General features: G+C 54.5%; 1 protein-coding gene and 1 pseudogene across 1 annotated transcript; one reads left to right on the top strand and one right to left on the bottom strand.

The window, feature by feature from the left end:
• Positions 1 to 143: 143 nt before the first annotated feature.
• Positions 144 to 9,096, bottom strand: RENBP (renin binding protein). The gene is given in 12 exon segments (XM_014454876.2): positions 144 to 316; positions 406 to 493; positions 3,244 to 3,294; positions 3,296 to 3,376; positions 4,745 to 4,920; positions 5,265 to 5,346; positions 6,353 to 6,577; positions 7,115 to 7,287; positions 7,476 to 7,551; positions 7,759 to 7,834; positions 7,971 to 8,080; positions 8,389 to 9,096. Coding segments are annotated over 12 exon segments (1,368 nt in total). The 5' UTR covers positions 8,467 to 9,096; the 3' UTR covers positions 144 to 164.
• LOC102420526 lies at positions 1,540 to 2,321 on the top strand (annotated as a pseudogene).
• Positions 9,097 to 13,129: the final 4,033 nt, after the last annotated feature.

Genomic DNA, 13,129 nt, shown 5'->3' with positions numbered 1-13,129 from the left:
TGTCGGTGGGCGGGGCGGGGGTAGGCAAATGCTCGGGGCGATCGGACCGTGGGCTGGCGGGTCACTGGCCGGGTGGGCAGGTGTCCTCCGGCCACCGCGGCGGCTGCCCCTCCCTCGACCCCACAGACACACACACACTCGCGGGCAGAGGAACAGGCTCAGCTTTATTTTGCGGTTCCGCGGGCGGGATCGGCAGGTGGGGACCCGGCGCCCTGGGCAGGGATCGGGGCGTGGACAGGGACAGGGGCTCAGCGGCTCAGCAGAGCGTCCAGCATCTCTTCACACATGGCTAGGCACCGCGGCACGTGGAAGCAGCCTGCGGGGAAAGGCGAGATGGCGAGTTGGGAGGGCCGGGGTCAACCAAATTTCCAGAGCTCCCGAGGCCCCACCCAGTCTCCCACTCACCTTTGAAAGGACCTCCCTTGATGGTGAGGGCAACCGACCCATCTCGGTTTAGGTAGCCAAACCACTCCCCATGCTCAGGATCGCGAAACTGGAATAACAATGACACAGTGACAGCCAGCACCTACAGGAGCTGTCCATATGAGACAGGCCTGGGGAAGGGCTTCTCACTGCCCCACTGCACCGCGACCCGGGTCAGAGCTGCGGTTGACCCCAGGTAACAAGGCTCCAAGATCAGTGCTCAGCATAGTGGTCAAAGATAAAAGCGAGGGGCTTTCCCTTTTTCCCTTCCTGCCAGGGGGGTGGGAAGGATGAAAGTCTGCAGTTGTTTAACCCACTGAGGGAAAGGGCCACAGGCTGTTAGATGAAACACTAGGGGATAAACCAACAAGAACCCTGCTTGGAGATAACAGAAACACTATCTTGTTCAAATGCCATCTCTATCTCTTGGAAATATATTCCTTAAAACTGTAACTTCAGACAGTTTAAACTGGTGGCCTCTAACACATGTTCTTCATGAATGCATTCAGTATTAAGATACAGTGGGGCCTTGACTTACGAGTGTCCCGACGAGTTTTTCGAGATACGAGCCATCTCTCGGCCGATTTTTTGCTTTGAGTTGCGAGCTAAAATTCGGGTTACGAGCCAGCTTCAGGTACCCCACCGCTACATCAGCCCAGCATCATGTGTCTCACTCGTTCACTTTTTTTTTAAAAAATATATTTTATTGATATTTTTACAGAGAGGAAGGGAGAGGGATAGAGAGTTAGAAGCATCGATGAGAGAGAAACATTGATCAGCTGCCTCCTGCACACCTTCTGCTGGGGATGTGCCCGCAACCAAGGTACATGCCCTTGACCGGAATCGAACCTGGGACCTTTCAGTCCGCAGGCCGACGCTCTATCCACTGAGCCAAACCGGTTAGGGCCACTTTTTGATTTGACATACGAGTAATTTGAGTTACGAGGTTCGTCACGGAACGAATTAAACTCGTAAGTCAAGGCCCCACTGTATAGCCTTGCCCCTGGCCAGTGTGCCTCAGTTGGTGTCATCCCTTGCATGCAAGGGGTGCTAATTCAATTCCCAGTCAGGACGCATGTCAGGGTTACAGGCTCCATCACCAGTAGGGGCTGTGCAGGAGGCAGCCAATTGATGTTTTGCTCACACATCGATGTTTCTCCCTCTCCCTTCCTCTCCCTTAAAAAAAAATCACTAGGCGCATGCGCAAACCCTTCCTTTCGCTATTCCAGCCCCGCCGCCCTCTGTCTTCTCTGCACTGGGAGCAGCTCCCCTCATCCCCTGAAATTGTATGCCTGCACCAAGTTTGTGTCCACCCCCTCCTTGGTCCGGAGCACCTCTCAGCTGAGCCGGTCAATGTCTGCAGTGGTGCTGAAACGACCAGAGACACTGACAGATGAGAGCCTCAGCAGCTTGGCAGCCCCGCGTCCCCTGACCTCGCTTATTTCTAGCCGCAGCTTCCAAACCAGTGCCATTTCAAGGGACATCGACACAGCAGCCAAGTTCATTGGGGCTGGGGCTGCCACAGTAGGGGTGGCAGGCTCTGGGGCTGGAATTGGGACTGTGTTTGGGAGCCTCATCATTGGTTATGCCAGGAACCCTTCTCTGAAGCAACAGCTCTTCTCCTGCGCCATCTGGGCTTTGCCCTCTCAGAGGCCATGGGGCTCTTTTGCCTGATGGTGGCCTTTCTCCTCCTCTTCGCCATGTGAAGGAGCTGTCTCCACCTCCCATAGTTCTTTTTCCCGTGTCTTGTCTGCCCTGTATGTTCTTTTTCCTATACCTCCCTAGGCAGCCTGGGGAAAGTGGTTGGCTCAGGGTTTGACAGAAGGAAGACAAAAAAAAATCACTAAAAAATATTTTTAAAGACATAGCCTTGAGTCTCATGACTTCCTGGTTTGGAAGTAGTGATGAGCTTGTGCTATACTTGAGATGCCTCTCTAAGTACAGTGTAACATGAACATATTTGGGGCTTCTATTGGTGACAAAGTTAGGCGCTGCTACTGTGGTCACTGCCTCCATTCATAATGGGAGTAAATGCTGGGTTTCAGTTAGTGCTTAGTAAAAATAAAGATGTAATTTTCCCTCCAGTTTTAAAGTCCGTGGACCTGAGAACAAGACCCCCTGCTGGTTCTTGTCTCCTTTGCTGGGCCCTCCTATTCCCTCCTCTCCTGTACTTTTAAAAGCTTACTCTGTCTCCTGGCTTCCAGTATCATCTATATTCTTATGGCACCCAAACAGTCATGGCCCAGACCTTCCCAATTAACTAGACTATGATCATCTGTCCACTGCACCTCCCACCCCAGGCCAGGCCCCCACCCTCACTGGCCAGCATGACAGCTACAGCCTCTGGCTCTGTGCCCCACAGTCTCTTCCTGAAGGCCCAGGACCCAGTAATGCCTAAATCAGACAAGCTAATAACTCTGTACAGACCACCCCCACCACCATTATTCCTTCCCACAGCCCCTGACCTTGCTTTATTTTCCATAGTTCCCATCGCCATCTGTGCTTGCCTGTTCACTAGTTTATAGTCTGTGTCCCCCCCCTCCCCACTGAAACATGAGCTCCAGGGGAGCAGGGACTGCTTTGTTGACTAAACAGAGGGCACTGGGGGGACCTCCAGGAACTCTCAGATCAGCTGAGGGACCACATTCAATGAAGCAGAGAGTAGGGGGTGCGGGATGAGCCACCCTATCCCTGCCCAGCCTTCTCCCACTGCCCAGGAAAGCCTGGCCCTGGCCTGCCCAGGGAAGAATGACTGCCCACTGTCTCTTCCACACCCTTGCCCAGCCCATCAAGGGCTGTGGACCAGGAAGCAGCACTTACCTGGCGGAAGGTGTACTCAGCCACCTGGTAGAAGAGGTGCAGTAAGGCAGGGTTCCCCACTGTCGCTGTAGCCCATAAGGAAGGCAATCATGGCTTCACTGTGCGGCCACCAGAGCTTCATGGCCCACTCCAGCTGAGAGCAGAGCAGAGGTAGCATCTGAGAGCCCTGCGTCCCACCGCCCAACACCTGTCTCAGCAGGAAGGTCACCCTCATCTTTCAGGTCCTGGCTCTGACTCCCTCTGGCCCAAGCACTTGGAGCCTAGTCACAGGATGGACATCTCTGGGGGTTCGAAAGGCTCCTCAGAATAGGACTAGCTTCTTTTTTTTTTAATATATTTTATTGATTTTTTACACAGAGGAAGGGAGAGGGATAGAGAGTTAGAAACATCGATGAGAGAGAAACATCGATCAGCTGCCTCCTGCACACCCCCTACTGGGGATGTGCCCGCAACCAAGGTACATGCCCTTGACCGGAATCGAACCTGGGACCCTTGAGTCCGCAGGCCGATGCTCTATCCACTGAGCCAAACCGGTTAGGGCAGGACTAGCTTCTTGAGCCAATGCACCCCAAAGGGCAGGGGTGGGTCAGGCTTCTCTTTAACCTTGGAATTGAAACCATGTCTGTCTTGTCAGTCTGTCTAAAGCCCCTCGGACACTCAGCCACCCTCTGCAGATCTCAGCAGGATCAAGACAGAGAGGAAACAGACATAGGGAGCAAATCTGTTCCCCCTGCTGACACCTTAAAACCACCCAGAGAGCCCAGCCAGCATGGCTCAGTGACTGAGCATTGACCTATGAACCAGGAAGCCACGGTTCAATTCCCGGTCAGGGCACATGGCCGGGTTGTGGGCCCGATCTCCAGTGGGGGGCGTGCAGGAGGCAGCCGATCAATGATTCTCTCTCATCATGGATGTTTCTATATCTCTCTCCCCCTCCTTCCTTTATGAAATCAATACAAATATATTTTAAAACGTTGAAAACTTTTACTAAAACAAATCACCCAGAGAGCCTTTTCAAAGATGAAGGGGACAAGCGTCTCTGCATCGGCATTGTCTGTGCTCCCTAGTGGCCTCCCTATGCACATAAGGTTGAGGACCACTGGCACAGAAGTCGAGAACTTACCACTGGGGTCACACTGGGCAAGTTCAGTGCTGAGCCCCGAGTCCCTCTCTATGAAATAGGTGATGGCGCCCTAGCCAGCTTGGCTCAGTGGATAGAGCATTAGCCTATAGACTGAAGGGTCCTAGGTTCGATTCCAGCCAAGGGCACATGCCTGGGTTGCAGGCTCGATCCCCAGTAGGGGGCGTGCAGGAGGCAGCCAATCAATGATCCTCTCTCATCATTAATGTTTCTATCTCTCTCTCCCTCTCCCTTCCTCTGAAATCAATAAAGAAATATATATTTTTTAAAAAAGAAATAGGTGATGGCAGCAGCTATGAACTACCCAGGACAGAAAGCTTAGAATAGGTTAGCATCATGTGGCCCTGGGCGCATTCCTACCTGGGTAGGGCAGAGGCCATCCACATCCTGGAAGTACAAGAGGCCTCCGTGGTCAGGATCCCATCCAGAGCGGAAAGGTAACAATAGGAACTTGTCAATAATGTGGGCTCGAAGTTCAGGGTCACCTTTCCGGGTGGCGTGACGGAGCAGGAACCATCCAGCTTCTAGTGCGTGGCCTGGTGAAGGCTCAGGGTAAGGTAGGCAGTGGATTCTCCCCTACGCAGGGAGGCTCAAGCCCTGTGTTGACCACTGTGCCTGCCTTCCTCCCTAACAGTGGGAGCTGCTCTGAGCTCCCTGCCCCACCCAACAGCCTCTCCCATGCAGAAAACTCACCCCCCAGCCCACCCCAGACTGCCTCTCCTGCTGACACCCCAGCCTGGGAGGCCTATCACCCCTTCTTTGCCTGGTCCTTGGTTGGTAGAGGGTGGAAGGAGGAAGGCAGTCCCCATGCTGAAGCCCAGGAACCAAGGCTGGTCACTTCCCTCCTCCTGGGTGGCACCCGGCCCACCCTGCTCCTCACCTGCATTCTGGTGTCTCCCCAGGCAACCGGGGAGTTCCTTGCCATCCTCTGACACGTTCTCCAGCACAGCCTGCCCATCCCTCTGCCAGGGGAAGAGAAGGGAATTCTGCCTTCAGCCCCCCACCATCCAACCAGAAAGACCCTCCTTCCCTCCATAATCTGCAAGCTTGGGTAAGCCTGGCTCAGAGGTGCGTTTGAGGAGGGGCCAGTTCACTCCCAGGAGTCCAGAAAGCTTGCAACCCTTGCTTTAGGCCTGCCCTCCCCCCTCCAAGAAGGAAAAGGTGAAACACTGAAGAGGACTGGGATTGGACGGGCTGGGCTGCCCACAGAAGCGTGGAAGGACTTGGGTCTGGCTGGTTTCCTGCTCTCTGATGTGTCCCAGGCTCTGGCACCCTCCTTTCCTCTTGCCCTCGGCCCCACCCAGCTCCCTGGGCTCTCCACATTTCCAAGGGTCCTGGGCCCAGCCTCCCTATCATTTTTTTTGTTTTGTTAATCCTCACCCAATGATACTTTCCCATTGACTTTTAGAAAGTGGAAGGGAGGGGGAGAGACAGAGAAACATTGATAAGACACATCTATTGGTTGCCTTCCACACAAGCCCTGACCTGACCAGGCCCGGGGATTGATTGAACCTGCAACCGAGGTACTTGCCCTTGACCGAATCGAACCCAGGACCCTTCAGTCCGAGGACTGATGCTCTATCCCAGTGATGGCGAACCTATGACACGCATGTCAGAGATGACACGTGAACTCATTTTTTTGGTTGATTTTTCTTTGTTAAATGGCATTTAAATATATAAAATAAATATCAAAAAGATAAGTCTTTGTTTTACTATGGTTGCAAAGATCAAAAAATTTCTATATGTGACACGGCACCAGAGTTAAGTTAGGGTTTTTCAAAATGCTGACACGCCGAGCTCAAAAGGTTCGCCATCACTGCTCTATCCATTGAGCCAAACCGGCTAGGGCAAGCCTCCCTATCTTGAAGGGGACCATTGGAGCCCAGATCGGGGTGGGTGTGTGCGGAGGAAGGGCCCGGAGTGGGAGATGCCCCAGTCTGGCAGCTGGCATCAGCCTCCCGCCCCCACCTGGACATGCTGCAGAATCCTCTGGGCGCACCAAGCATCCAGCTCCGCGTACTTGCTCGCCATCTCCTTGTCTGCCTCCCCGAGCTGCTCCACCAGGTTGAGCAGCATCATGGGCACCGCCATGGACTCTGAGGCTGGGGCCCCTGGGAGCCAGGGCCGGCCCAGTCCCGATGGGTCTTTCCGCACCCAGTGGACGATCTGATCCATCATCTCCACAGCTTCGCTCTGGGTGGGGGGAGGGGAGGGGAGGCCCAGGCTGAGGCTGCATCCCATCCAGCCCGCCCACTCACAGGACACCTTTCTCCACCCAGGGCCCCCTCCGGGCCTGGCCCCAGGTTGGGTGTGGGGGGCCAGGGTGGATCTGCCCCACCCTGACTCAGAGGCCCCCAGTCTGGGGGTATAGGCCACTCCCAGGCAGTGAGGTTGGGTCTGAAAGCACAAGGGGCCCCAGGAGGAGGGAGAGGCCCCCTTCCAGGTGGAAGCTGGGCAAGGATTGGCCCCTTTGTGCCCAGGAGAGGGGAGTTCAGAAGTGAACAAGACTTTTGGGGGACGCCCCTAGGCACACAGTGACAACAGTGCAATAAGGAGGGTATTGCCAGCAGCCTTGGAGCCCCGGGGGCCCATAAGAAGGATTACCATGAACAGATCCGGCCTGCAGACAGGGCCAGGGGAAGGGCTTGGACGCAGAGTGGGAATGCACGTGGCTATGCCCAGGACAGGCCAGAGCACAGAGACGCTCAGGACAGCCTTCCTCCCACACACCTGGTAACGTGCTTCCCCTGTCACCCTCCACAGCTCATCCATGGCCATGATGTAGAAACACTCGCTAAAGATGGTTCGCTGCACCTTGACCGGGCGGCCATCCCGCGTCAGGACAAAGGCACACTTCTTCCCAGGAGGTGCCACTCGGGCGTAGCGCAGCAAAAATTCGCCACCTGGTGGTTGGGAAGTTGACATGCTAGAACTCAGGTGAGGACAATGCCTCCCCTTCCATCACTGTTTCTAGACCCACAAACTCCCCCCTCCCGTTCTCCCCGCCCTCCACCCGCAGGAAGTATGCACACAGGAGCTATTGAGTAAACTTGGGAGTAACTTCTGGGGAGATGGGGCAGGGAGGGGGCACCTGCTTTAGCTGAATCCAGAAGTTCAGGGCGGCGGAAGCGCTCAAATTTGCGGTACAAGCGACAGTACATCCACACCTGGAGGGGCAGAGGGAACACGCCTTAAGCGGGGAGCAGCAGGGACCTCAGGGCTGGGATGAGGGGGAGTCCTAGATGCCCTGTCCGGAGAGGAATAGTGTTTTGAGATGACAGGCCTTGTGGTGTGGGTGTGTATGCATGCGTGGACCGTAAGCCTGACTTTGGCTTATGCCCCTGGGGGAGCTGCAAGCCTCAGCACATCCTTACCTGCCTCCCCTGCAGCCAGACATACTTGAGGTCGTCATACACCTTCCCGTTGCGGCCGAGGCAGGTGAAGAAACCCCTGTGGGACACAAAGTTAGCAAAGGGAAGAAGGGGCCTGCACCCCACAGCCCACTGGGCCCAGCAGATCTGAGTCTGCGGGGGGGGGTGGGGGGGGGCAAAGACCATGTTGAGGAGACCAGAAGGAAAAGGCGCACCCATGCTCCTGGTCGTGGGAGTGCTCCATCCAGAAAGCCACCACGCGGTCCAGCTCCTGCCCCACGCGCTCCTTCCAGGCTTGCAGAGTCTCTCGTTCCTTCTCCATGTCCTGGGGGAAACTTAGGACTTGGAGGCTCAGCTCCCCGACAGACCCGACCTCCCCATCTTCCTGGTATCCAGCCTCCTCACCGGGCTCTTCTGTGCCCAAGACACCCCAGGCTTGAGTGGGCTGTCTGACCCGTCTCCTGGGCTTGGGGACCCAGCCCTTGGGGTCCACCCCACCACCACCCGTGTGCAGGGCTGTCCTCCGGCCGGGGACCAGCCCCAGGACTGATCCCAACAACCCCGGGGATCTACCCGCCACGGATCCCACCACGGGCCTGCCACACTCAGAGACGCCCCCCACCTCATCCCTACCTCTCCTCCAAGAAGCCAAACGGAGCGGGTCCCGGTCCCGTGACTGTCACTCAGCTGATCCAGCTTTGCCCCACCCATCCCCTCCTCCGGGGTTTTGTAGGGCCTGAGGGCGGGGCCCGATGTGGGGGCGTGGCTTGGTCATCGCTAGACCACGGCCCCGCGCTCGGGCTCCGCCTTCACGCTCAGGGCTCGCTGAGACCCTCTGGTGGCTGAACTTCGCGATTGCCGCTGCTGGAGCCCTCAGCTCAATACAGTAACCTCTTGGTGGGAAATACTGTACTGGGTTAGCTGGCTGGAAGGTCTGGGGTTGTGGTGGGTGTTTTGGGGAACACGAGCCGGCTTTCCCTCCTCAACCACCTCCCCCTGAATCCTGAAAGGGGTCCTAGTGTGTGTGTTGGGTGGGGGGCTAGGCAGGGCAGAGAGACCAAGGGGGATGGCCTCAGCAAGGGTATGGGGCTCAGGTACAGCAAGAGAGGGGACAGCTGGAAGTGCCTGGACTGAGGCCCCTCTGACCTCTGACCCCACAGGGTGGGCAACTCCTCTGGATGAACCAGCTCCTCATCAACCGCTTTAGTGGTCAAGGTCAATACAAGGCAGCTCAAAAACCATACAGCAATTGTGCAGGTAAGAGTGGGCATCCTGCCGAAACCGGTTTGGCTCGGTGGATAGAGCGTCGGCCTGCGGACTGAAGGGTCCCGGGTTCGATTCCGGTCAAGGGCATGTGCCTGGGTTGCGGGCACATCCCCAGTGGGAGATGTGCAGGAGGCAGCTGATCGATGTTTCTCTCTCATCGATGTTTCTAACTCTCTATCTCTCTCCCTTCCTCTCTGTAAAAAATCAATAAAATATATTTAAAAAAAAAAAAAAAGAGTGGGCATCCCGGGGCCCCTCTGCCTTCCAGCCCTCCAAGTTCTCCAGACTTGTTTGCCAGTGCCCAGATGTGGTCTTCGTAGCTCTATGACTGAGCAAGGCTGGCTGACCAACTGTCCCCCACTTTCCCTGCCAAGGGCGGAATTATGTGGAGGCGGCAGTCCGGGGGCCAGATTGCCTGAGAGCCCTGGGCTCCCAGTGTGACTTGGAGGAGCTTGGACTTCTGGGTTGGTTGGATTGCAGGCCAGGGGTGTAAGTGGGCCTCTCACCTCATCAGTGCAGCTTCAGAACGCGGCTGGAACAGAGAGATCCTAATGCCTGGGCATGGCCCTATACTGCAGCTCCTACTGCTGTTGCTGGTCTTAATTTTTAAAAATATGTTTTCTATTGATTTTAGAGAGAGAGGAAGGGAGAGGGAGAGAGAAACATCTATTGGCTGCCTCCTGCATACCCCCTACTGGGGATTGAGCCCCCAACCAGGACATGTGCCCTGACTGGGAATTGAACCAGGGACCTTTCGGTGTATGGAACCACACTCAACCAACTGAGCTACACCTGCCAGGGTATATGTGTGCTGGTCTTTGATGTCATAATGTCTCCTCTCCCCGTGGAGGCCTCTGGGCTCAGTCAGGTCAGAGTTGGTGGAGTAGGGAAGACAGAGCTATGTCACAATGAGTAGGACCCCACACAATATGAGACACCAGGAGTCTGGCAGAGTGAGCACCAGGGAAAGAAGAGCTGGCCCTGGGAGGCTTCCTGGGAGAGATGGAATTGGACTGGGCCTCCCTTGCAACTGTGAGTCCGCACTGCATGAGTTCCTGCCGAAGACTGACCTTCCCATGCCCTTTGTGATGTTTGAGAATAAGACTGACCTCCCTTGCCCCGCCGGTTGTATTTCAGTTGGTTGAGTGTCCAGTGTTGTCCCATGCACCCCGAAAGGTTGCTGGTTCAATTCTTGGTCAGGGCATATACCCAGGTTTCAGGCTCAATCCCTAGTGGGGGGCATCTAGGAGGCAGCTCATTGATATTTCTCTCTAGTCAATGTATATATATATATATATTCCTAGCCGGTGTGGCTCGGTGGATGGAGCATCGGTCTGCAGACTGAAGAGTCCCGGGTTTGATTCCAGTCAAGGGCACATGCCTGGGTTGTGGGCTTGATCCCCAGTGGGGCGGCGTGCAGGAGGCAGCCAATCAATGATTCTCTCTTATCATTGATGTTTCTATTTCTCTCTCCCTCTCCCTTCCTCTCTGAAATAAACATATATATAAAAATAAAAAAAGACTGGCCAGTGAGAAGGTGTGGTACAGGCAAACCTTAGAGATACTGTGGGTTCTGTTCCAGAACACTGCAATGAAGTGAGTTGTAATCTTTTTGCTGGTGGAGGGTCTTGCCTTTAATTTGTAAAAGACAGCCCTAGCCGGTTTGGTTTAGTGGGTAGAGTGTTGGTCTGTGGACTGAAGGGTTGCAGGTTCGATCCCCAGTAGGGGGCGTGCAGGAGGCAGCCAATCAATGGTTCTATCTCATCATTGATGTTTCTATCTCTCTCTCTCTCCCTCTCCATTCCTCTCTGAAATCAATAAAAATAAATAGATAGATAGATGATAGATAGATAAATAAAACTGACAACACTCCTTTCCCCTCACGGGTCTCTCCCCAGGAGACTGATGAGTGGTGAGCCCATTAGAGACCAGCACCAACTGGTGTGGCCCTGCCTTCTGGAGTGCCATGCAGGCTGTCCTGAGGCAGGTGAATGTGTGTTGGGACAGCAGAGGGTGGATGGGAAGAACCTCTACACCCTGCGAAGGTTAAGCATCCAGTCATCTGTCACACGCCTGACAGATCTGCACAGGCCCCGCCCCTTCTGGGGCCAGCCCCACAGATCATTGGCCACAGCTGGCCCGCATTGTACCCCTCCCCCTGGCATTGCTCCCCCGTTACTCCAATCTGAAGGACATGTGCCTGCCTCTCCCCGTGGAGGCCCCTGGGCTCATTCAGGTCAGAGTTGGTGCAGCGACAAAGACAGAGCTGTGGCTCCCAGTGTCAAGATCAATAGGACCCCACACAATACAAAACACCAGGAACCCAGGGTGTGAACACCAGGGTGCCGGGAGCCGGTCCATCCTTGCTGCTTGACACAGTCGCTGCAGAGAAGAAACATCTGCACAACATGTTTCAAGGGACCTGGCATATATGGCATACTGTTCTTAATATGTTTGCTCCCCTTAGCGCTATGTGTTTTAACCAAGGTCACCTCTCCTAGAAAGGTTGTTTTCCCAGGTAGGGATTTTTCCCTGAAGTTAGGGAGGGGATAAAACCTCTTAACTAAGTGCCAGGCGGGTAGTTAATCACTTTAACTACAATCACGCTTAAGCTACATAATCTTTACTCCCTGGAATGGAGATAAGAAACGCCCTAACCTTTGCAATAGAAATTGACAGGATTAAAATCAACTGGTATAAATACAGATGTAACAAGACAACAGGACAGAGAACCTAGACACAGAACCTAGGAACAGAACCTAGCGACAGAACCTAGCAAGAAAACATGGCAAGAGAACCTGACTGGAGAACCTAGCGAGAGAACATGGACAGAACCTGACTACAGAACTTGGCAAGAGAACCTAGAGCCAGAACTTGGCTGGAGATCCCGACCAGAACTTTGGCTGGAGATCCTGGCTAGAGGTCCTGACTAGGCTGCTGATCAACTGAAGGCTGTCTCTGTGTCGTTCCTTCTTTGCCGACTCAGTCCACACCTTTGGGAACCCCTGAACCTGCTGGGGCTGGTCCCCAACACCAGGGAAAGAAGAGCTGGCTCTGAGGGCCTTCCTGGGAGAGATGGAATTGGACAGGCCTCCCCCTGCAACCATGACCTGGCACTTCATGGGCATGCGCACTTGCCAGGCAGAGATGGAGGAGGCAGCTTTTGGTACTAGAGTAAAGGGGTAAGGAGGCGGGGGGAAGGAGGCAGGTGTGCTGAATTCTCCCCTTGTTTTGTCATGAGCACTCCCTACCCCTGGCTATACCGTAGCAAAATCACCCCACCCAACAGCAGGGCTACCACAGTTGGTTCTGCTTCTTCCTCTGGGGGTGGTGCATAGGAAACCTGGCCAAAAGGATTCACTCTTGCATCACTTGCTGAACGCCAGATGGGAACCACCCCATTGGCGACTTCCAGGGAGTTGATATTCTGAGATCCTTTTGGGGGTCCTGAGCCCCTGGTGGAAGGACCTCTGGCTAAGCCCTCCCCAACTGGCAGCTGGTGACCTGCCTAGCCTTTGCCCCAGTCCCCTGGTTGGGAGGGGTGATCTGGTCCTCAGACAGGAGCTGGTAGTAGCTGCTATGGGACCTTCTGCTGAGACAATCTAGTCCAGTGGTCGGCAAACGGCAGCTCGCAAGCCACATGTGGTTTCTTTTGGCCCCCTTGAATGTGGCTCTTCCACAAAATACCACGTGTGGGCGCGCACATACAGTGTGATTGAAACTTCGTGGCCCATGCGCAGAAGTCGGTTTTCAGAAAGGAGATAGACAAGTATACGAGTGTGGATGGAGAGTTGGAAGGGGTCCTCAGCGAACGTACCTCAATCAGACTGAGGACGTTTTTAGCCAAGGCCAGCTTAGGAGTACCCTAATTGTTAATAACAATGTACCTACCTATATAGTTTAAGTTTAAAAAATTTGGCTCTCAAAAGAAATTTCAATCGTTGTACTGTTGATATTTGGCTCTGTTGACTAATGAGTTTGCCGACCACTGGTCTAGTCCTACCCAAGGTCAAGGGCCATGGTGGAACCTTGAAACTTGTGAGGCAATTGGGAAGCAGAATCCCACTCACAGGCCGTTTCGGCAAAAGGCTCCCTGGGTATTTGAACT

This window comes from Myotis lucifugus, unplaced genomic scaffold (assembly GCF_000147115.1).
Source record: "Myotis lucifugus unplaced genomic scaffold, Myoluc2.0 scaffold_40, whole genome shotgun sequence".
Classification (NCBI taxonomy): domain Eukaryota; kingdom Metazoa; phylum Chordata; class Mammalia; order Chiroptera; family Vespertilionidae; genus Myotis; species Myotis lucifugus.
Note: the sequence above shows the minus strand (reverse complement) of the source record. Positions and strands in the feature narration are given on the sequence as shown.